Source organism: Olea europaea, unplaced genomic scaffold, assembly GCF_002742605.1.
Source record: "Olea europaea var. sylvestris unplaced genomic scaffold, O_europaea_v1 scaffold2804, whole genome shotgun sequence".
Lineage (NCBI taxonomy): Eukaryota > Viridiplantae > Streptophyta > Magnoliopsida > Lamiales > Oleaceae > Olea > Olea europaea.
In genome coordinates this window covers 13,798-39,324 of record NW_019246528.1, presented here as the reverse complement: position 1 = coordinate 39,324, position 25,527 = coordinate 13,798, and the positions used below count along the sequence as shown (strand labels likewise).

The following is a 25,527-nucleotide window of genomic DNA, read 5'->3' as shown; positions in this document are numbered from 1 at the left end:
TATGGATGACTTTTTGGTGTTTGGTACTTCTTTTGACAACTACCTTCACAATCTCTCCTTGGTGTTACAACGCTGTGAGGAAAAGAACTTGGTTCTTAACTGGGAAAAGTGTCACTTCATGGTACAAGAAGGAATTGTGCTAGGCCACCATGTTTCAGCAAGGGGACTTGAATTTGACAGGGCAAAAATTGATACAATTGCAAAGCTACCACCACCCACCAATGTCAAAGGCATTCGAAGTTTCTTGGGGCATGTTGGATTCTATAGGAGGTTCATCAAAGACTTTTCAAAAGTAGCTAAACCCCTATGCAACCTTTTGGAGAAGGACACAACATTTGCATTTGATGACGACTGCCTAAGGGCATTTAAAACCATAAAGGAAAAACTGGTAACTGCTCCAGTGATGGTAGTGCCAATTTGGGTTCAACCATTTGAGGTTATGTGTGATGCTAGTGACTACGCAGTAGGGGCGATTTTAGTTTAAAGGCGTGATAAAATTTATCGGGCAATCCATGTTGCTTACTCCTTGCTGGATGAAATAGCCACCAACAGCTATTAATTGCCAGTTGAGCATTCAAGTGCCAAAAAAGTTTCTGGTATTTACGAGATAGATCACATTATAGCCCTCACAACTCAAATAGTTGCATTCATATCAAAAGGAAACTCAAAAGAAAGCAGATTCTATCGTGGCTGCTTACACTTCATACTATGAGTCTAAGTCAAAGAAAGAGCAAATCCAATATGTGAATAGCAGAAACTTCAATCAAAGAGGATACTACTCACCAAATTGGTACTATCCAAAATTGCGAAACCATAAGAACCTCTCTTATGGTAAAAATGCGAACGTGGGTTTAACAATTAGGCTTCTAAAGGAAAACCATCATTTGAAAATATCATGGGAACCTTTATTTCAAAGTCTGGGGCGAGGTTTAGTAAGGATGAATCAAGACTTCACAAAATTGAGGCTTATATGACCAACACGGAGGTTGCAGTGAAGAATTTAGAGGTGTGGATTGGATAGCTAGCAACTGTAGTAAATTCCCAGAAGCAATGGATGTTTTCCAATGACACTAAGGTCAACTCAAGGGAGCATTGCAAGGCCATCACATTGAAGAGTGGAAAAGTAGTTGAAGAGAGCAAGCCTACAGAGGTTTTGATTCCTACACCTACTTCAGAAAATGTTAAAGAAAAATTGGTTGAAAAGCAGAAGGTTGAGGTAGAGGCAACAAAGAAAGCTTATAAGCCTAACTCAATCTTATTCTTGGATAATCCACCAATTTTGAAGCCACCATTACCTTATTGACAGAGGTTTTTGAAAAAGAAGTTTGATGAGCAGTATGCAAAATTTCTAGAAGTTTTCAAAAAAATTCACATCAACAATTTTTTTGCAGATGATTCGGCACAAATGCGTAATTATAAAAAATTCCTAAAGGAAGTGATGTCAAAGAAAATGAAGTTGGAAGAGTTTGAGAAAGTGAAATTAACAAAAGAATGTAGCGCTATTCTCCAGAGAAAGCTCCCTAAAAAACTAAATGACCCAAGTAGCTTTACAATTCCATGCACAATTGGCGAGTCTACCATTGACAAGGCACTATGTGATCTAGGAAATAGCATCAATCTAATGCCCCTCATTATTTAAGAAATTAGGACTTAGATAAGTGAAGCCGACTACCATCACTTTGCAACTAGCTGACAGATTCATCACTTACTCAAGAGGTATTATTGAAGACATATTAGTGAAGATAGACAAGTTCGTCTTTTCGGTGGACATCGTAGTGTTAGATATGGAAAAAGATCACGGATTACCATTAATTCTTGGTCTGCCCTTCTTGGCAATTGGGAGAGCTCTAATTGATGTACAAGGAGAAAAATTGACGCTACGGGTTAAATTAATGAAGAGCAAGTCATGTTCAACATTTATCAAATGAAGAATTCCTCGAAAAAAAGTCAACATTTGCCACATGATTCAATCAATTGACACAATGGAGGGTAAAAACTTCAAAAGAGAATTGTTCTGTGACCCTCTACAATAGTACATGGCAACCGGTAGGGTAGTACATGGCAACCAGTTACTCAAAGAGTGATAAAGCCGCTATTAAAAGCTACTAAGGACCAAGGAAGTGGTAGATTTCATCTTAGCTCAAGAAGTCGATCCACCTAAAAGAAAGAAGAACTATATTGAAGAACCTCTAAAACCTCCCAACATTATCAAATCAAAAGAGGTTTTGAATGTTATACCGAAGTTGAAAAATAGTTAAAAGCCAATGAACAAGTTTGGAAACATGAGAGAAGTGCCACCTGAAGACCCAACTTAGACACTTTGGTTATGTTAAGCTAATGATGTTAAAGAAGCATCTCTTGGAAGACAACTCTAGCTTTCTTCCCTTTTTAGTTATTCTGTTTTCGAGTCATAGGATAGTTTAATTTGTATTACAGTTTGTTTAGGAATCATCATCCATATCTCATCGTCCCTTGGATCATTGAGTTAATTATTAGATGTTTAAGTTAAGCAACCCCTGTTCTATGCAATTAATATCCAAAATCAGATTTTTCATGAACATGACATCACGAAATACTCAAACCAACATTGATAAGAAAAAGGAATAAATCTCAAGTTTGTCAAAGAAGATAGAAGAAACATCCATCAAATCCAGCATCATAAGGACCAAATGTTATAGGCAATGTAGACAATTCAAGAAAGTCCTCCTAATTTTCTTTAATTTTACACTGAGTACAATGTTCAGTTTAAGTTTGAAGATGTATCATAAATTGTCTAATTGCCTAAAAAAATTTGAGATTTATGTTTATGTTATTATTATTATTATTATTTTATTTTGTATGCTTGTGTGAATTGGATAGCCTTGTCGGCAATGTTGTATATTATTGAGTACATGTGTTAGTCTATGGATCATGAATACTTTATGTGTCTTAGTTAAATTCTTTCGCTTATTCGTACATAATGTGAAGTATTTATGCACGTGAGTTGATTTTAGTATTGTACATGAATAGATTGATCTACGTTTATAGGTTGAAATAGAGAATTTAGATGCTAAATTCAAATAACCACTAAACATTATTATACTCTGAAACCAAATCTAGGATGTTTGGGTAGTTAAATTGTTGTAGGGAAACTTTGAGATAAATATAGATTCCATGTGTGCTAAATTTTGTATGGATTGTTTGAGTTCAATAGAATAAAAATTAGGTGAAAATCTTAAGTTATGGGCCGATTTTCGTGAATTAATGTTGGGCAACTTACAAAAATACCCTTATAATTAGAGGTGTTTTGAAAAATCCTATGAAAAATTTTTTGGAAGTAAAAAATACTTTGTAAAATTAAAGAAGTAACACAATGTCACTTTTTTTTTATTAAAATTTGTCTCTTTTTCTTAAAAAAAAAAAAAAGTGACACAATGTCACTTTCAAAAATTCACTGTCACTTCTTTATTCATTTTTCTTAAAAAATAATGTTTGTCATTAAAAAAAGTGATAAAATTTTCAAAAAGGCGATCGAAAAAAGTGACAAATACTAAAAAAAAGTAACAAAAATTTAAAATTTTTTGACAAATACTAAAAAAAGTGACAAAAATTCGAAAAAATGAAGTGACAAAAAATTAAAAGAGTGACACAAATTTAGAAAAAAAAGTGACAAACACTCAAAAAGTGACATAATTCAAAAAAGTGTTCCAAACTCAAAAAAAGTGACAAACACTCAAAAAGTGACATAATTCAAAAAAGTGTTCCAAACTCAAAAAAAGTGACAAATGCTCAAAAAGTGATAAAACAACAATTAAAACATTGAAATCAATTCAATAAATTCACTAAACTTTCTATTTAAGTCCGTTAATATCTCATGTGAAGAATATAATGTGACTTTTCCTTTAAATCAACATTTTTGAGGGACTATTAAATCTAAATCCTACAAAAAATAAAAAGAAAGTGACACTCTCAAAAAATAAAAATATATATAATAAACACTTAAAAAATTGAAAAAAAACCAATTAAAACCAATGTTTGTCCCTCAAAATATTGACAGAAATTTAAAAAATAACAAACAATAAAAAAGTGATAAAATTTTTGAAAAAGTGAAAAAAAAGAAAAGAAAAAAGAACAGTAATCAAAACCCATTTTTGTCACTCAAAAAAGAAATAGAAATCTTAAAAATGTGACGAACACCAAAAATTTAAAAAAAAATGACAAATAAAAAAAAACTTAATTACACCAATCAAAATCTATATTTGCCACTCAAAAAAGTGACATACATTTTTTAAAAAGTAACCAATAATAAAAAGTGACAAATTTTAAAAAGGTGACTGAAATGAAAGGGGCTTTCCACAATTATAACTGCTATAGAAAACTTTGACAATTGATATATACAACCCACCTTACACAAGAAAATAATTCTAAAATAACAATAACAGACCCACACGAAAAATTATCAAAGTTAGCACTAGAGTTCATCCCAATTGCACAAAATGCCGAATGTGATCGACGGTGAATCCAACCAAGCTTCTCCAGGATCATCAAAATCACAAGCCATGCGCCTTAACATCCTCCTCTACTCTCCACCGCATACATCTTAAATCACTCGGGAAAATCCTATCAAATGGAACAAATATCAATGCAGGAATTCCAATAATTTTCAGACAAAAGTAATAAATAGTACTCCAAGAATTTACCCTCCAGTTGCAATTTTCATTGCATGGATTGCAAAAACTTAGAGAATGCCCATTAAAAAGTATTTACTATTTACTTTGATCGAGATGTCTCACCATTTTGAAAAGTCTACACTGAACACAGGGACATCGACTGCGATGGTGGATGGCTTTCAAAAGCGGAGGCTGGTGGTTGCGAGGGCTGTGGCCGAGAGCGGTGGAAGGGTGGTGGTGAGGAAAAGAGACAGGAGGCCAAGCAATGGAACAGAAGAAAAGCTCCAGAAGAAGGCCATCCCGGCTCAATGAAATTGTAAATAATGAAAAAAACAAAGGAAAAAACCCGAAGCAGTCATTGGAGGTGGATGAGAGGTTGAAAATTACTGGACAGAGATTAGGGAAATTGTAGGGAAGAGAAAAAAACCTCGGACCATTTCCTTATTAAGGAACAGAAGATAACATCATGCATCAATATAAATATTCTTGAATGAGTACAATATATATTCACAAATAGAAAATTACAAATGTTTAGGAAGTTTTATCCATTTCACGATTAATAAGAAAATCAAAACGTCTTTTTTGTGATTGAGGAATTTTGTCTCCCTGGATTTATGACTCGACTTTTTCTCTCAATGAATTATCCTTTTCATATATATTTACTATTTACTTTGTTCAAAGTAATTTAGCCCCTATTTGATGCCCATTTTTCAAGAGTATTTACTATTTACTCTTTCTTCATATTTACATAACTGGACGTTCAAATTTGCCGAATTGGACAATAAACTTCATAAAAATGCTTCCACAATTTATAGAAAACCCATATGATGTTTACATCATGTCTTTAAATGTAAATGTATATTTCAATTGAGACATTTTGTCAAATACCTTGATGGTATCATTGAAAATCAAAGGGAAAGAGCATCATTTAATTCTGGAGCTAATCCAAAATTTAATGACAATTTTTTATGCATTTCACAAACTCACCACAACCTATGTCCAAACATGCTTCAAATATAAATGAACCAAAAACTACTAAAATTCAAAGTTCAACCTCAAAAATAAAGTTTATTCAAAATTACCTTCAAATTCAGTGTAATCCTTCAAGTTTGAATTTCCTTCTCTACTCCCAGAATTTCTCTTCGATGACTTTGATTCATGATATTCATTTACCTACTTTGACCATTGATAAAATCGAGCAAATATTAATAAAGATTTGCCAAATTCAAGCTTTTACAGAGCAAGAAATGGTTTTCGCTCAAAATTTGTCCCAAAATCATACAATCGTCCCAAGGGAAACTCTCGTTAAAACTACAAAGATGCAACAACATTAAATTGGTGGTTAAGGTTTTCTCTCTACAAGAATATTGGAGTTGAAGTCGAAGTCGAAGTTGGGAATGAAGGCTTCTCAAGAGTTTTCTGATGCAAGGATTCCCCTTTCTAATTTGGGTTTTTGTTGTGGGTGTTAATGTTTTGAATGTAATTAATACGGTAACAGTAGTTTAAGTTAGTTTTAAGGTATTAATCAAATACTTAATTTTTTTAGGGTATTGTACCTAATTTTTCCATTAATGTTTAATATGGGTATTGCACTAATCACTACATAAAAGGGAAAAAAGTTATCTTATTGTAAGACTATCCTAAAAGATTCCAATAAGGATAGCTATAATAATCTCATTATGAAACGTTTTTTCGTAACCTTTGTAACTCGAGTGATTAAGCATGCAAGATTTTAAAATCTGATGCTCTAAAGTCATCTAACTTGAAAATAATCGACCTAAAGTTCGCTACATGAGTTATTTAAAAAGCTTTATGCATAGACGTGTGTAGATAAGATTAATTAAAGAGCATATATATATATGAAAAAGTATGTGCATGAAATAGAAGACGCGCCACATGTCTTGATTAAACCTAAAACATTTGTTTTAAAGAATTAGACTTTTGATAATGGGTTAGTAACTTGATTGATTCTTTGGGGTTGAAACGGTAGAAAATAAGGAGAATCCCCATTTGTTGATATGTTGAACTGTAACTAATAAAATCTAACCAAATTTGAATGGTGTAAGAAATTAGTATTTAAAATCAATTTTAGAATACACATTGGGAAGTGAAAAGAAAACAGTTTGAGAGTATTTGAATCCCACGAGCGAAGTAAGGAAATATTTGACTTTTAATGTAGGAATTGGATCAACTTATTATTGTACAACGTTGCACTTAACTCTTCATACATACCCCCGTTTTGCATTGAGCTGGTGAAAATTTAATTTTTGCATTATAGCTTTGATGTGGTTCGTAATTGATATTGTTTATAGTCACGATTTATGAAGGCAAACTATATAACTAAATTTTTTTATGAGTTTTCTTTTCTTAAATTTATTTGTTCAAGTGTTTGTTAGTTACTTAGGGCATATTTGGTTACAACTATGGATTTTGCATGAAAAGTAAATAAATTTTATGCAATTGATTTTCTTTTCTTAAATTTATTTGTTTATGTGTTTGTTAGTTACTTAGGGTGTATTTGATTACAAGTATGAAATAAATTTCAGGCAATTCAATTGTCTAGAACTTATTTGTATGGATATTAGTAATTAAATGTATTTGATTGATTTAGTTTTCAACCTAAAAAATATTATATTTATCCATTTTTATTGATGGGTAGATGAGAAAAAGTGAATAGATAAGAGACGAAGAAAGAGTGAATTATTTGGAATATAAAAATTGTCCATAAAGAAAGTATTTTTCTTGTTTTAAAGGAAAATATGATCACTTAACCAAAAGTTGGAAAATATTTTTCAAGAAAAAAAATTGTGAATCAAACACCCAAAAGTAGGATTTTCGATTAAAATTACATTTTTTCAAGGAAAATAAAACCAATAAAAAAAATTCTTAGTTTTTTGTTTACTGAGCAAAGTATTAAGTTTAGGGGTGTCTGATGAGTGTATTTAACTCATACTTTAAACACCATCTAAACTTGATATTTAGATAATTTCTATGAGCTTTGGAGCATTTTAATGTATTTTGATGTTGTGATATATGTTGATGAAAATGAAGGAAATAAGCGAAAGTTAGCAAAATTGGAGAAAATGGCTAAATTGTAAAAGATCCAAGGTATGGAAACTAAAGAGATGAAATATAATAAAAGTATGATCACACATCAATTTCCAACGACAAAAAAGTTATTTGTTGGATTTTCAACCTCATATTGAGACTCATTTTTGGCATAGAAAACGTTCAAATTGGAAAAAGGCTATATCTAGTAAAGTTGTAGCCTTTTGAATTAGCTTTCTGACCAACTTTTAATCACCTCAATTGGATATTGAACGAGGAAGTTGTGATAAAAATATCGAAGGACCCGGAAGCTGCTACGAACCAAACGGGTCGGTACTCTGAAGAAATTCTCAGTGTAGTGGCGCCATTGGGCAGTGTGCTCTGTCGCCTATGCGAACAAAGAGAAAGTCAGTTTTTTAAATATTTTCGGCCCCATTGATCTCCAATTCTTTCCAAGACTCTAAAATACTATAAATACAAGATCAAAGACTTATTTTTCCTATAATTAAACCGGACAAGAAGGAGGCGAGAAGCAAGCAATCATTAGGAGATCAAGAAGAAATCAAGAACAACATCACAAATGAGATTGAAGATCTATCAAAACTAGTTATCTATTCTCTTCTCTATATCGTTTATTTAAATTTGATTATTTATATGGCTCCTATCATGAACTAAACATCTGATTTAGGGTTTGACATTGCTAAAACTTGAGAATAAGATTTGATTTGATTTTAGTTATTTCTATGAAATTTTCCTTCCCGTTTATTTGTATTCTTGATTTAATGCTTTCAGTTGGCGAATGATTAGAAGTAGGTTAACTCTGGCACTCGAGATAGGGAAATTTAGGCGCCATCACAACAATACCATAACCTAGGTTTCATAAGTTTCAAGAGAAAGTATAATTCCTTTGAAATTTGTTCCAAACAAGAACTATAAACTTGATATATTTTTTTTAATTTTAATCTGGAATAGAAATATTGGAATTGAATTCTAGGAATAATTTTTATTCTGCTCTTGAAAGAGGGAGTAGAATTATATTAGAGTTTTTACTTATAACATGGAAAAATGATTAGAGATAACTAGATTTTTGAAAATCATATTTGATAGTTCAGTGAAATATAACCCTAGGCTTTCTTATCTTGATTGTGTTCTAACTTTTATTTATTTGTTGAATTCATAACTACATTCATGATGCTAATATAATTAAAACCACTGATTACAAATCTTATTCATCTGGATAAAATAAGAGCTACAAGATTATAATACTTAGTAGAAATTAAATTACAATCCTCATAGGGTTCAACACTCTGATTCCATTATTATATTATAAAATTTAACACCGTACATTTGCGGTATAATATACGTTGTATAAAATGCATGATAGACAGACCCACATGGGTCACGTTGGCACAAGTGACCCCATGAAATTTTTTGATTTTTGATTTTTTTTTTTAAATTTATAGTTGCCCTTTATTGACTGTGCATGTTTATAGACTACAATTTACTCTATTCTTCAATAAACAAAGTACCGCTTCAATCTCAAATAAACCCTCCTCAATCTTCAATTTCAATCTTTATTCCTCTAATTAGGTATGGACTTTTTATGTTTGAAATTTATGTTTAATTCTCTCTTTTTTCCTTTACTTTATTCTTTCATTTTCAATCAAATTCGTTTCTCATCATTGGGATTTGAATTGTAATAGAATTCGGGGCTTGTGTTACCTAGTGTTGAGTGAGAGTAAGTGAAGTAAGTAATCTATAGTTATGTACTACATTGTTGTAAACCGTCCTTGGGATGTCAGGTAAGGCTAGAAGAAGAAGATGTTTGAGCTCAAATTACTGGTCACTGGAGCATTTGGTTTTTGCTCGAGCTTCTGGAAAATGATTGATTTAGATTTAGGAATATTTTGGGCAAGAAAAATCTAACTTCTGTCCTTAGAAAAAAAAAAAAAACTCTTAACTTATTTTCACTATGTTGTTTGTTTATTAAAAAATTACATTTTAATCTTTGACCCACAATACAAAAAGCATGGCTCCGCCCTTGCAATCATCTACACTTTCAAATCACAGAAACAAAAAAAAAATAATAATAATAAAATAAAATCATAAATCTAAATTTTGACAATTTCAAATTCGAGTTTAGTTCTGAAACTAGATATGCAAGATAGCGGTGGCTTAGTGTGGTTTCAACTCCAACACTTATTACTCATTGTGATGGTCGACTGGTGTTTTCCCTCATTTATCTTGTTACATTGAGAAGAACTATGCATTCAATTTTTCAGTAAATCCAAAAAGATTGATTTTTAGTATAAGACTCTCGAAAAATGAAGTATAAATATGTAGTGGTGGTGGTTAGATAGTAATTAGTATCTAATGAATTCAAGGATTCCAATATAAATTAAAAAAAAGAATGACGTGAAAATGAAATTCTAATCTCAAAACAAAGGGAATGTGGCGAAATTGTTAGATGCCACAAACTTAATTATCAATTGAGTCTTAGTATGAAAATCTACTATGTGGTAACTTTCAAATTTAGAGAAATCCCAAAATTAATAAAAATGGACAATTTTGAGCCAAATCCTATTTTCCCCAAAACAAAGCTTACGAAAGAAAAATGTTAGGTGGAGACTTAATGGAAGATATTCTATCAAATAGAGTGGTTGGTATAAGAATATTTTCATCGAAACTTCAGAAAGGATGAAGGTTCAATAACAGTATGTTTGCGCTTAATTTCCACGCAATTTTAACCCAAAAAAAAATAATTTAGCACTTTTGGTCCTGATCCAACATGGAAATATGTGGTAACTTTCAAATTTAGAGAAATCCCAAAATTAATAAAAATGGACAATTTTGAGCCAAATCCTATTTTCCCCAAAACAAAGCTTACGAAAGAAAAATGTTAGGTGGAGACTTAATGGAAGATATTCTAACAAATAGAGTGGTTGGTATAAGAATCTTTTCATCGAAACTTTAGAAAGGATGAAGGTTCAATAACAGTATGTTTGCGCTTAACTTCCACGCAATTTTAACCCAAAAAAAAATATTTTTAGCACTTTTGGTCCTGATCCAACATGGAACCTAGCGTAGGAAAGCTAAATTTAGATTTTTGGCCTCATGAATAAATAAATATACATTTTGAAAATTAAAATTTTTATCTTGGTTTAAAACTCATAATCAAAGTCTAAGTTAAAAAAACCATGACATACTGTCTCAGCAATTTAATAATTTCTGTTTTTATGTCTAGAATGTTGGATTGCTCTCTCTCTTCATCGTCTTTATTTTTATTTTCTAGTAGAAAAAAGGCACATAGGTTTAAATGCATATTCGTTAGGCAACAATGTCATGTATATTGCAAGTCTTTTAAATACATACCAAGTAGACAATGTCTACAAAATTCATATAAATTTTGATACTACATTAAAGCATCTTCAATACATCATATGAACTGCTATAGGTAGCATAGAAGTTGAAAGATTTCGTTGCATTAATATCCAATAAATAGATACCCCGAGTTCCAATGAATTTTATGAATTTCTGTATAGGTGTCATTTATTATTTTAAAATAAAAGCAAAATCATATTTAAATTTGCATATGAATTTTTTGTGAATAAAATATTCAATCCGTCTCATAAAGATATGATTTCTTTCTTTTCTCGCATGTCCCAAAGTATATGACATTTTCCTTGTTGATTGTATAATTATTTTTAAGTTTTTAAATATGCCCTTATTTAACGTGCTTTATTATCATATAAATATGAACTATTAGTATTTAAACAATTATTAATGTAGGGGTATTCTAGGAAAATTTTAAGTAAAGTTTATCGTTCCAACTATATTAAAATTATATTTTTCTTAATATGTGTGAAAACAAAAGCAAGTCTATCTTTGCGGACGAAGAAAGTATAATGTCGAGTCAAAATGTATAACAATTCTTTTGAAATTAAACACAACTCTAAATAATGTCTATTTTTCCTATCACATCAACTTGCACCATGGGGGAACTTTATTCATACACCGAACTATTTTACTCATGTGATACACTATTTTAAATAATCCATAGTTGCATCGATGAAGATATCATAGTGGCTCTATCAAGCTTAAGCCCTGTTTAAATTCTATTATCTAAAAACTTATTTTCAACTACATGTTTTTTCAATAAAGTCCTCGTTTGAGCCCTCTTTTGTAAAAACTTATTTATCCCCAAATTCAATTTCGATTACACATTCGTTCAATAAAATAAATCTTACACATAAATTCAAAACTTTTCCTTATTTTTAATAACACGTTCTCCAAAAAAAAAATTACTAATACAAAATTATTTTTCAAAAAATGGAGCTCAAACAAAGCTTTTTAAACGTAAATCAAATTTTTTTCCCATTTTTAATCACACATTTGTTAAAAAGAAAAAAATCACTAATTTTCCAAATGTAGAGCTCAAAGTCTCAAACTTGTTTGATGGGATTCAAATTTAATTTTAATTTAAATTAAAGTCAACAATTAATTTTAAACGCATATTACATGAAATCTACAACTTTTCAATAATATATTTTATCAATTTTTATTAACATTTACTAAAATATTGATTTTAAACCCCATCAAATAGAAGCATGGCCTTGTGTACAAGAAAAAAAAAAAGTCTCAAACTTGTTTGATGGGATTCAAATTTAATTTTAATTTAAATTAAAGTCAACAATTAATTTTAAACGCATATTACATTAAATCTACAACTTTTCAATAATATATTTTATCAATTTTTATTAACATTTACTAAAATATTGATTTTAAACCCCATCAAATAGAAGCATGGCCTTGTGTACAAGAAAAAAAATGGAGGAAAAATGGGTTTCAAGCACAAAAGAAGCATTGTTGCCCCTAAAATAGGTGCATGTTCGAAGATGACGGCCTTCTGGATGGGTTTTGCTAATAAGTGTATAGGTTAGTGACTAATTATGCAATTGTTCCTAACTTTTAATGTCAGTGACGAAATACTCCCAATTCGGAAAGATCGATGAACGTATTCCATTTTTTCGTCAAACATCCAAACGTCGATGAGAAATTTGAATCTCAGTACGGTGGTGTTGCCGGTGCTGTTTGCACTTGCTCTCTTGTCGTCAATCGATGGTGCCCTCAAAGGATCAGGTCTACAATGGCAGACTCTTACTAAATCAAACTACTCCTCCCAGATTCGTCTCCATCCTCGCCTTCTTCTCCTTGTTACTGTTCCATGTAATTTCTTCCTTTCCCCTCTCTCTATTACTTCAATTACATGTTCAATGAATTTGTAATCTTAATATTTCTAAGGTCCTAAGATGTTTGGGTTGACACTGACACTGAGACGAAAAGCTAGGGAGTGTATAGGATTAGATACCCCGCTGGTCCTATCTGAAAAAATATTACTTTAGTTGACATGTTGAATGAATATGCAATCTTAATGTTCGGAGGTTCTAAGATGCTTGCAGCTGTAATTGGATATACTACGCATTGTTTTAAATCCTCTGTACTTCTATTACTTAATTAGCATGTTGAATGAATTTGTTCTCTTAACATTCTAAGAGCATCTTATGCATAATTTTTAAATTTATGCACTCCAACAGTGCTATATATTTTGGCTATTCATTTTGCTTTCTTTAACTTGAATAATTCAAGAAGTACAATAGCTTACTGAATGCAATCATTATTAGTAAGAATAAAGAGTGACCTTGGCTCTCTATATTTGGAGAGCAAACTCTTGGAGCTTGTTTCAAGCATAAACTCTCTGAACTAGAGAGTATCTTGAAAATGTTCTAAGATGCTGGCTGTGATACTAAAAAATGAAAGCTAGGGGAGCAAATCGGCCGATAGTCCTTCCCTTTTAGTCGTAGACTACAGATAAGATGTGTGCTTAACTCTCTCCCCTTTCCTTTATTATTTTAATTGACACGTTGAATGAATTTGTATTTTTAATGCTCTCAAGGTTCTAAGATGATGGTCCAACATTGATAGTGAGAGAAGAAAGATAGAGGAACAAAATGAATTAGATACCTAGCAGTCCTAGCTGTAAAAATAGATATTAGGCGCTGAGTGTACCTCCTTCCCTCTCTCTATTCTTTAATTAACATGTTGAATAATTTTTAATCTTAACGTCTCGAGGTTCTAAGATGTACAATGTTACTGGAAGACGAAAACTAAAGGAACGAATGAAACTAGATATTCCAGTAGTCCTAGCCGTAAATGATAGATACTAGGCCGCCGGATGACAAAACACACCCCAGGTTTTCATAGTTCAACACATTAAAATAAAATTCAAATGTTCCATGAGCATAAACTGCTTACCCTGGCTGTAATTGCAAGTGAAAATGTTTATGCTAAGCTATAGTCTCAAGGAGTGGAAGAAGAAAAAATGAAGCTAAAGGAAAAAGTTATTAAAAGAGCGAAGTATCAATGATTCAGAATTAAACAGGAAAGCAATAGTAATTTAGCTGAAATTACCTTAATATTAGAGTTAAAAATGAAAAAAAGAAAAAAAAGAAAAAAAGAAAACCAACTATAACACAAGTCATCGCTAATTTTTAAGTGCTTTTTTGCTGATTGAGGTGTGATGCAAATACTTCATATATATATATATATTGTTTATTTGTTTATTTTTGTGTACGATGTGTTTGGATATGATCATTTTACAGGGTCAGGTGAATCACGGACCCTTATGAAGGAATTAGCCCACGCAGTTGCAAGCAATCAAGACATGTTTGCCAACTTGAAGCTTATGGTCTTGCATAGAAATACTGAGAGGATGCTTGCAGATGCCCTTGGTGCTACTGACCGAATAACGATTCTTTACTACCACAATTCCTTCTCTTACAAGTATTCAGGGAAACTCCGAGTTCAAAACATATTATCGTCTGTTGATTATGTAATGTCGCTTCCGCCTGATGAGCTACCACTCAAATCCTTAACAACGCCAGAGGAGTTGGGAGATTTCCTTGATTCAACAGACAAGGCTGTATTTCTCCTGGAATTTTGTGGATGGACTCCAAGATTACTGACCAAGGGCAAGAATTCAACTCAAAATGGATTTGGTATTTTTTCTTGTTTCTTCTTATATGCTTATTTCTTTGCACAAAACATATAATAAGCAAGAAGGGCGAATTATTCAGTATTTTACACCTCTCATGACATTAAGCAAACATGAAGACGTTAAATTTGTGCATTGTTTTATGTTAGTAATGTTGCTAGAATTAATTAGTTTATGATTTTATGAATAGAATTAATCACACACACATATATATTTTTGTAATTGCTGGAAATGTTCAATATCTACTGTCTATGGGTCTTATTATTAGTTGTTATCACGTTCTTTACTTGTCTATGAAGAGTTCTATTGGGTCTCGAATGATCTATGTTTAAATATTTTAAATTTATGAATTTCTCATTTAGAGTTGTAGTCCTTGATCTAGTAGGAGAATTCTTTTTGTGTCTATAATACCTGTGTCATTTCTTTATTTCAATGGAGCTGGGCTTTATGAGAATTTAGCACTGCATTGTGTGTGAATTTACCAAATTCTTTTGTGAGCTCTTCTATCCTCCTACTGTGTTTTCCTCTTTTCATATTGCTACTATTCTTATTTACATCGTTTCAGCACTCGACGTGTTTCTTTTTATCATACATATAATACATCTTGAAGCATATGAAATTATTACTCTTAGAGCTCATTCTTTCATAACATATTCTATCAAACGAACCTCCATTCCCTAGAACGCTACTTTCCGCAAGGTGTCTAACACTTGCTAAAAGCTCATCCATTCTACAAAAATCGTCTTCTCTATTGCTAGACTCATAGGGTCTGGAATCCACATCAAAATCCTCCACAGAAACCATCAGACAATGTTATGTGGGTGTTTTCCAGAGCTTCCCTAAATCAATATGATTATCAGAGCTTGGAGCTTCTAACTTCTATTTAATCTTTGTTCTGATCGTGTGAGCATATTGGAAAACAGTACATATTTTGCAGGGAGGATTGAGGCAACGGTCTTCTTTAATTGGTGTAATTTGTTGAAGTCAAAGAATTAGGATTGCAAGTTGAAATTTGTTGGAAGAGTACAATTATGTTGGTGCCAGTATCATCAATTACACAATTATATTGTCTAATACAATATTAAATACAAATATTTTTTGCAAGAATCTGAACTTTCAGGAAGTACTCTAGGTTGCAGCTTTTGGGTGTTTGTTTGATTTCTGTTTCTCTTCTAGCTATTCAATGAATTATTTTTTGCGGTACTGCACCCACTTCAGAAATGGAAAAGGCAACTGTTTTCATAAAATTGTCTTCTGAAATGAGTTTGTGTGGTCATGTTGATGTTGTACCTCTTTCTAAATAGAATGTGAATTAATTATCATTTTCTGTTGATGAAATCTAAGTGCTTCTTTTGTTGAAATGGAAGTCTCCACACTCCACTTGACTGATCATCTGTGACAACGTGGGACAATCTCTTAAATAGAATTTAAGATTGTCTAGCAATAAGAACAAACCGCTGAATGAATATAGAAGAAAAATGACAGAAAACTTAAACACCAATGATATATGTTGTAAATCGGAATTTCATTTTCACAATATTCAAATTACAATGGATGTGCATATACAACTATAGAAACCTGTTCTAGGAACTGCCAAACTTGTCTAACCACCACTCTAGGAGAGTTTACAGCCTACATATTATCTCTATATATTTACTGCAATTATATTAGTAAGAAATCATCATAATTGGAAAGGGACAACTTCCAACACTCTCCCTTAGTAAATGTGTTTCAGTCTCATTTTGCTTTGAATGGACCGTGAAGTAGGACTTGGTAAATCTTTGGTGAGAAATTTGCCTTTAAAGCAACATAAGGGATATAAATATCTTTTCTACTCAATTACTGCTTGAGGAAGGCTCCATCTATTTCCACTTGTTTAGTTTAGTCATGATAGAAAATTTACTTCAGGTGGAAGATTTCTTTCGTGAGTATTCTATAAGAACTGACTTAAGAGATGTGCAATAAAGTCTTGTTTGGTGTTGGCAATGATTATTGATAAACGAGACACCCAACACCCTAGAAAGAAGATTTCCGAAAATTTAAAATGAAGGGAAGATGTTATAAATATCCCGGCGGAGTTTTGAAGTCTAGAACTCCGAACGATAACGTGTTCATTAAATGAGTGGCTGCCAAAGTGGCTTCCCCCAAAATGTTTTCTGCACTCTCATTTGGAAAAGTAGAGCTATAGTTACGTTAAGCAAATGTATGATTCATCTCAGCTGTCCCATTTGTTTAGGGAGTATCCATACATATAACCCTTTCTTTATTGGACAAAAAAATAATAATAATAATAAATAAAAATTAGTTCATTATTTAAATATTGCTTCACATTATATAAATGAAGATTGTGAACTTGCATTTCAAACTAATTGTAGGAAAGAAGGGGAAAAGTTTATTAACGTCCTATTTTTTTGTCTCCCTTGTAAAATTATCTATAAATTAACCGCCATTTAGCATTGAGATATTATGAATTATAGATTTTCTCACGTCACTTGGAATGAGATTAGAAGAACCATAGCTCTTTCATTTATCGATTGAAAAATAGTTTGATGGTGCTTATCCATTTCACAAACTTCATTATGAAAAGATATTTTATTGAAATTAAATGGAGGAAACACTTTTGGCACAACATATAACGATGGATGACCTAGCCTTTTGTGCCGAAGGAAGATATCCAATTCTCTTGATGAGCAAGCCAAGCTCATGAAATTGTCATTTCCATCACTGATTTCATGATATCAGAGCACACCCCAATCATCTTCATCATTACTCGGTCCTATACAATAGTGAGAGGGAAATAAGACCAACAAGCAATATGGATCCTTGGTAGGCTTTGTGATTGAAACCAAATTACATCTCAATTTAGTAATATTTTATACAAATTTGAATGACAGTTTTGCCCAAGGGACTCAGTCCATCAAGGGACCATCACCATAAAAAATGCAAATTTCTGAAAATTTCTTTACTCCCTATGTAGTAATCATTGAAAAGATTTCATTACATTTATGGATTTCTAGGTTCCAAATTCTACTATGGCAATAGGCCGGGAAATTTAATGATTAAGAAAACCCTACTCCATTAAGGACTTGTCAAAAACTTATTATTTCACACCTGATCCTAGCTGAACAAGGACTTTAACCTGCTGAAAAAACACAGTATCTGGACAGGATATCTGACAGTAACCAAAAACAAAAATAGGAGGTCAGATATCTATGTGGAGCCCATCTTATATCTCAAAGTAATCCCAAACTTCTCATGCTTTTCTTTCTTGAGTCTTCTGTTGCCTGCATCATATGACGAACTCAGCATATTTATATTACTAGTTTTCAACTTAGATGATGCTGAAAAGATATTCATCCTGCAGAACGGTATTTGGGATTGGACTTCCCTGGAGAGGACAATGGAACTCTTGCAGCCAGGGAGAAGAAGTGGAAGGTGGATGATAGATTCTTTTTTCTTATCACCATGGTACTTACTTTTGTAGTGTATAAATAATAATCAGTATTTGTATTTGTGTTTTTATTTTTGCCAGCAGGAGATGGGAGACAACAAACTAAAATCAGGTATTGACAATGGATTTAGTCATATTGATTGGCCGAGTGAGTTTACCTCTGTAAATGAAAGTGGGGAGGCAGAAAATGCTTCACTTAGTGCTGGAGACTCTAGCACTTCATTGGAGTTCCAGCATTTTGAATCTTTCTTACACAAGTTTATGAAAGTTGCTCGAGAGTTTTTCCTTCCTCCGGAGAGGATAAGATTTGCCTTGATTCATGAGAGATCACTTCTGCCGTTGCTAAATATAGAAGATTCTGGTTCATGGTTGATGACAGTTCACTTTGCTGGATGTCTCAGTTGTTTAAAGGTTATCAGAGACAGTGATGAACTGAGAACTGTTCTACAAACCCAAGTTTCACCTGTTGTAGAGGTAAGTTGTACTGTTATATTCTTTAGACGCATGCGGACCTTATTTTTGAGATTTCTTAAACTCCAGCATTTTAGTGGACATCTTGTGAAGTGAAATAGAGCATGATTTTCTCATGAAGTGCATATTTTATTTTTATATTTTGAGGGAAACACAACTGTTCATGACTTTTTAGGGAGACCATGCAAAGGGATGTGATAGCCTGTTTCAGGCATTTTATGGCTCAGTAAATATGTTTTCTGCATTATGCAGCTCGAAGATGATCTTTTTGAAGCTGAGCCAGCTTTACCTGCAAAAAGGCCAACAATATTTCTTTTCATCGATAGATCATCTGATTCAATGGAAGTAAGAAGGCAGAGCAAGCAAGCTCTCAAAACTTTTAGAGAGTTAGCACAAAGCTATAAGATGTTGAATTGGACTAATGAAGAACCCACTATCAAGCAAGATAAGACCATAAGGGAAACTTATCAATCGTCACCGGGTACAGCCAAACACCCTAGACTCCAGCTTTTTCCAGCATCTCAAAAATTAAAGGAAAAGATGTCTGTAATGATTATGAATGATGGGCAACAATTTACACTAGAAAAATTTGTTTCAGACCTTCAAGGTAGTTCTTTGAATGAGATCTTGACATATGCACTTCAGCAAAAGAAAGAATTAAAATTAAGTTCACTTGCAAAAGATGCAGGATTTCAACTTTTATCTGAAGATTTTGATTTGAATGTTTTGGAATCTTTACCAGCACAGGGTGACGTGCAGTCTGATCAAGTTTTTGGAGACCCTGTTAAAGGTCGTATTGAGGGCCCTATTGATATAGATAAGAATCAGATGTCATCTGGAAGTTCCAGTGAGGAGCACGAGGAGCTATCCAGTCCTACTGACACGAAATATATTATGCTGGAAGATAAGGAAAAATCTTTGGACAAAAGCACACAATCATCCATTGAATTCGAATCTAGTCATCATCATATGAATATTGCAACTGATAGTGCTCAAGATTTGAATGTTGAGGAGAAAAGACTCTATGGGCTAGGTGTAAAAAAACAACAGAAAAGTTTTGGGGGCTCTTTTTTCTTTCTGGATGGTAATTATGGATTTCTTGAAAGTTTAACTGCTGGATCCAAGATTCCGTCAGTTGTGATTCTTGATCCCAGTTTGCAGCAACATTATGTCTTGTCTGAGCAGTCAGTTTTCAGCTATTCTTTACTTTCTGATTTTGTTAATGGATTCCTTAGTGGAAGTCTTCCTCCGTATCAACAATCGGCTCCTGGAGTTCCAAGCCAAAGGGAGGCTACAACTCCACCATTTGTTAATCTGGATTTTCACGAGGCAGATTCTATTCCTCAAGTCACAACTCAAACTTTTGCTGAGCTGGTTGTTGGTAATAAATCTGATCCCAAGAATGTTGGGCATTCTTGTGATAGGAACGTGTTGGTTCTTTTTAGCTATAGTTGGTGTGGTTTTTGCCAGAGGATGGAAATGGTTGTTCGTGAAGTTTACCGAGCAATTAAGGGCTATGCAGATATAAAGAGGAAGGAATTAAGGAAGGAGAAATTAATGCTGACTGGTGGTAAGAAGTGCATTGCCTTACATCTATGCTATGAGAATTCTTTTTCTTTGCTGATAGACCCTATAAAAATTTTGTTTTATATTTTTATTTGTTTACTATGAATTCTTTTTAAGAAACTCATTTATCAAATAATGCCTATCGTGATGATAAGATGATAGTATGGACTGATTATAAATTGATGCATTGTCGACTGATTGGTGATTTAGATATTTGCAGAGTATGCGGATGCTGTGTCGAAGCTCCCACTTATATATTTGATGGATTGTATGCAAAATGATTGCAGCTTGATCCGGAAACCTACATTGCAGGTGCGAGTTATGGTAACACATGACAAACTTCTTTTGTGTAACTAGTAGGTTTCGCCGACCTTTGTTAAATATCAATGGACTAAGAATTTAAATCCTCAATGGCTTATTTATTGGCTTTGAGCCTTTGAATATGTCCCCGGTACAATTTTACTTGCATACATCTTCCTTTTTTGGTTGATATGAACTAATGACATATCTTTAAAAGTGCTATGACTTGATCTAAGTCAAGACACGTTCCTGAGTTTTTAAAAATTACAGATTTCTTGAAGCTTCAAGTACCCCTAGAACAAGAACAACTTCCATAAACAGACATGCATGTTTGGCTAAGCTTAAAAATAACTTGTAATTAAACAAAAATAATTTCTTTAAATAGTCAAAGTTGAAGGTAAGTTACTTATTTTCATTCAAAATAAGTAACTTTTTTCTACTTGAAAGTAAGAAATAAGTAACTTATCCAAACGTGTTTCGGAACAAGAAACTACCAAAATAGTAACTTTTACATACTTTTAAGCTTAACCAAACCATGCTTGAAAGCTAAATCTAACATGGTATCTACTAATGGATTTTTTGGAATATTAAATATCTATGGAGGAATAGATAATCAAGAAATTTTCTCATTGTACCTTCTTTGACTTGTCCATGTTATCGTTTTCTGTGAAAAAGAAAAGAGTTGACCATCTTGTTGCTCATTTCGATATTTTAAGGCTTAAAGAAACAACAATGATGACACCGAACATCTATAACAATTTTCAAATTCATTAACTATTATGAGATTTGAATATCTAAATTATGTTTCCCTAATGAGAGATGAAAATACTAATTGAGATGGAACTAATCAGCATTGATTTTTTTCAATAAAAAAAATCCTTTCGAACTATCTGCAGGTGTTTCAGCTTCCTTCAGATCATAATGGGAAGAATTGCTTGATGAACTATATGTAATTACATAGCATAATTGGTAATTTTTAACATAAACAACAAGGCTGTACTGTACTAATTGCATCCATTTCTCTTTTTCCAAGACAATGGAATGCAAACTTTTAAATGCTTGTATGATTGTTATTCATGTCAACAAGTAACCGAAGCAGTAGCAGTTTTTGTGAATTAATATCAGCTCTCCTCCCCAGACAATTAAAAATTTCAATTTAATTGATTATGAAAAATGCAGTGATTCCTCTTTTATCATATATGCAAATCTTTGGAAATTTATTTCAAGTTTCGCCCCTTTCTCAATCCTAAGGATTATGGGCATTTCAGTTTAGCTGTGCTTGACAAACTTTAGGAGAGTTCCCAATTACTTTTGCCAGATATGATAATTATGTGAGGTTTCATTACCGGGTCTGTTTATCAAATGTGATCTTATGCAGAGGGAACTTTATCCGCGTCTGGTTTTATTTCCACCAGAAAGGGAAAAGGCCGTGCCTTATGATGGAGATATTACTGTAGCTGACGTCATCAAATTTTTAGTTGCTCATGGGAGTCATTTACTTGATCTTGTCAAGGATAAAGGCAAGTATCCTAGGTTGATTATATTTACTATTTTGTGTGCGTAGAAGAATTGCATGGATGAAATCTCCTTTTATTTTGACTGCTCAAACTCCTTTGGCAAATTCAGGATCAATTTTAGCATAAAGAGGCCCTGACCTGTTTTATCCCATTTCAATTTTTGAATCCTCCCCCTTGCATGTTTGAGATTTTCACCTATCTGCATCATTTACTGTTAGTGGCTTTGACCACAATATGTTGCTCTAGTTTTCATTGTTCAGGAACCTTGACTTCATTGATTCTTGACCAGTATTGAATTCTATATCTTGCATTATTTATTCAAGAGTATTGTCTCACTTATACTTAATTTACATTGGGGAAAATTTTGTCTGTGGTCATGAACTTATAACGAAATCTCAATTTGGTCACTAAACTTTAATTTGTCTCAATTGGGCCATTGAACTTCAATTTAGTTTCAAATGGAGTCGCTGAACTTTAAATTAATTTCAAATGTCACCACTCGTCAGTTGCCGTCTCAAAATATTCATCCTCTCTGCTGAATAGCCAAGTTTTCTTAACAATTTGAGCTTTGAGTTTACTAATTCTTTCATATCTTCTACATTCATTTCCTCCTCTCTCTTTAGGTGGGCTTCATTAATTTTTTAGGTATAATGAGGAAAGAAAATCATTCAACTGCTTTTTGTCTAAAGCCACAATGATATTATTGCAGACCTAAGACTGTGGATTTGTCAATTGTATTTTCCCAATTGCCGTAAATTTTGAATTTTGGCAGGGAAAGTTAGGGGATAGGTTTTGGTTACTTGGGATGCTTATTCTCACTTGATCGCTTGTATTTTGCTTTTCCTTGGTCAGATATTGTACAGGGGCAGAATTTAGACAAAGTTGGTCCTCAGACCACAAACTTGCAGCACGAAATTCTGCTGGGTGAAAGGTTGCCGAAAGTGGGAGCTAAGGACAAGAAGATTGGAGCACGTTTCCCTGTTAACTCGAATGAAAGGCTTCAAGTGGTTGCTGGTTGCATTCTAACTGCAAGTGAAAAGCTTTTGGATGTCCATCCTTTTGATGAGTCTAAAATTCTTATCGTGAAGGTGGATCAAGGATTTCAAGGTCTGATTATCAATAAACATATAAGTTGGGATAGCATTGAAGAAGGTTCAGAATTTTTAAAAGAGGCACCCCTGTCTTTTGGTGGTCCTTTGGTGAGGCAAGGAATGCCACTTGTTACTTTATCTCGCAAGTTTTCGAAAGATGAGAGTGTTGAAGTGTTACCTGGCATTTATTTCCATGATCAGTGGGCCACAGTTCACCTAATAAACGAAATTAGAGCAGGAAACCAAACTGTTCATGACTACTGGTTCTTTTTAGGATACTCGAGTTGGGGTTGGGACCAACTATTTCATGAGATTGCACAAGGAGCTTGGAATGTAAGCAAAGGCAATTTGGAAGAACTAGAGTGGCAGTGGAGGTGATGCACTAGAAGAATCACTACAAGAAACAATGCCGGCCTTAAAGGCACGATGTTCTTTTGATCATATTATAGGCCATTTTTTTAAAAAAATTTTAAACTGATATTACTGTGTTACGTGGCATTTATTTGACACCTTTTCATGCAATGTTTTGCTACAGAGAATGATTTATTTGTGACATATGTTTACAGGTAGAAGAATCAGTAGTGTCCTGCAAACGTGACACCACTTTTCTCTCAGGCTGTCTCCCAGCTTATCCTAAACCCTCTTTAACTCTCACACAAATCATAGCACTACTTACCTCCCCAAATTCCTGTCCTCTTCCCCTCTTCTTGAGAACTCGACTCTTCCCTTCCTCTGACTCCCCTTCGTTGTCCCCTTGGCCAGCAAAATAATGGAGCTCAACACCTCATAACTCCACTTCTCTCCAACCCTCTCCCCAGCATTAATAGGTTATATAGGGCAGCGTGTTGCCGTTCAGGCAGGGTAGGAAAAGAGAATTGTACAAATAACATTACTTGTTCACGCAACATGGGAGGAGCTAACGACTCCATATCTCCCAACTCCCCTCCAACACCCGCTTCCCTTCACATTCGGTCATCCCACAACCTGCTATTTTCCATGACCCATTTCAATCCCTTCAACCACGTGAAACAGGAGCATTGTTGGACTAGGAATGGTCGCGTTCACGACCACCCATGCCCCCTCTCCCCTCATGTTCATTGGCTGTCGTACAACCTATCTTTTTCCCTGAAATTCCCCTATTTTTCTCTTTAAGGGGATCGGTGGATTTTACCCAGGTCACCAGCCTGGTAAGGCTTCACCCTTGTTCTTTCTCCCTCGAAACAGGTGTAGGTGCTATCAGCCAAGAATCGAACCATCAGCATCACACACTCAAAAGCCCTTGTGACCAATATTTCCACACTCCTGAAAAACGCCGGTAGCTGTTCGTATTGAAAAATAATATTGAAATCGGTCTTCAGTTCATCAATATAAACCCCATTGTAATCAATTGTTCATTGAGAGACCAAGAACCCCATAGTAAACTCTCTCTGTCTCACGGGCTGCGAATGTGGAAAGCAAGGATGTTCACTTGATGCCTTCTTTTCTGTTCTGAATTGTGTTCAGTCTTCCATCACTCAGAAATTTCCGATTGATTGGAATCCGATGCTTATGTGTTTCAGTCAGTTTCAGTTCCGTGCAAAGTTTGGAGAAATCCATGCTATCCATGAGAGCAGGTAATTATGGGGAAAAAAATTCATCCATCAACCATCAGGATGAGCGGTATGATAACCGGAAAATTCCGCCGGCAACAGCTAGGTTGACGCAGAAAAACTCGGAAGGAAAATTCAGAATTAATTAACTGCTCATTAGGTTCATCGCCTATCACTGTGATCATGATATGTGTAATTTACCTGTTAAACAATTAATGCAACTTAAAAAGATTCTGTAACTCAATCACTCTATACAAGGTGTCAAAGTCAATGAAAGATTCAAAACAAAGCGAACTATGTGGTGATGGTTGGAAATGATTTGTTACTTTTGTAAATTGGAGTGATTTATATAGTGGAAGTTTAGCGGTTGGATTTGGGACCCAAATGATAACAAGTCTTTGAAAGGTTAGAGCTATCTCCCATTGGATTCAGTCCTAAGGCCACGAGTGCGGTCAGCTCCTTGTATTATATTATTTTTTGGACAAAATTTATTTAAATTTTTAGTCAAATTGTAATTAATCAAATTCTTGGCCATTTAATGAAATTAATTTTTGATTGACTTATATCTAGGTATTTTTTTTGTCAAAGTTGTCTATTAACAAACTTAACAGACATGGTGTTTCATTTCGAACTGTTCGAATTTACAGGATTGTCTGAACAGTGACGACTATTTTGAAAAGACTTGAAAGATATTCGAATGACCGAGAATGATCTATAAATAGCTTACCCTAGTACCAGAAAAATAACGCTATTTTTATTGTAAACTTTCTTTCCTTTGAATCTCATTCTTACTT

At 33.3% G+C, this 25,527-nt stretch overlaps 1 protein-coding gene across 4 annotated transcripts; it reads left to right on the top strand.

The window, feature by feature from the left end:
- The first annotated feature begins 12,535 nt into the window (after positions 1-12,535).
- Positions 12,536-25,204, top strand: LOC111384004. Of its 4 annotated transcripts, none has more exons than XM_023008211.1 (9): positions 12,536-12,923; positions 14,357-14,752; positions 18,113-18,183; positions 18,281-18,673; positions 18,923-20,240; positions 20,457-20,548; positions 21,915-22,056; positions 22,906-23,565; positions 23,711-25,204. In XM_023008211.1, exons 1-8 carry the CDS (start codon positions 12,746-12,748, stop codon positions 23,520-23,522), a joined length of 3,207 nt encoding a protein of 1,068 aa, XP_022863979.1. In that variant the 5' UTR covers positions 12,536-12,745; the 3' UTR covers positions 23,523-23,565; positions 23,711-25,204. The 4 variants fall into 4 exon arrangements, with proteins under 4 accessions (XP_022863979.1, XP_022863981.1, XP_022863980.1 ...); XM_023008213.1 differs by lacking the exon at positions 23,711-25,204 and having other exon boundaries at positions 18,923-19,277; positions 19,413-20,240; positions 22,906-23,697; XM_023008212.1 differs by lacking the exon at positions 23,711-25,204 and having other exon boundaries at positions 18,284-18,673; positions 22,906-23,697.
- Positions 25,205-25,527: the final 323 nt, after the last annotated feature.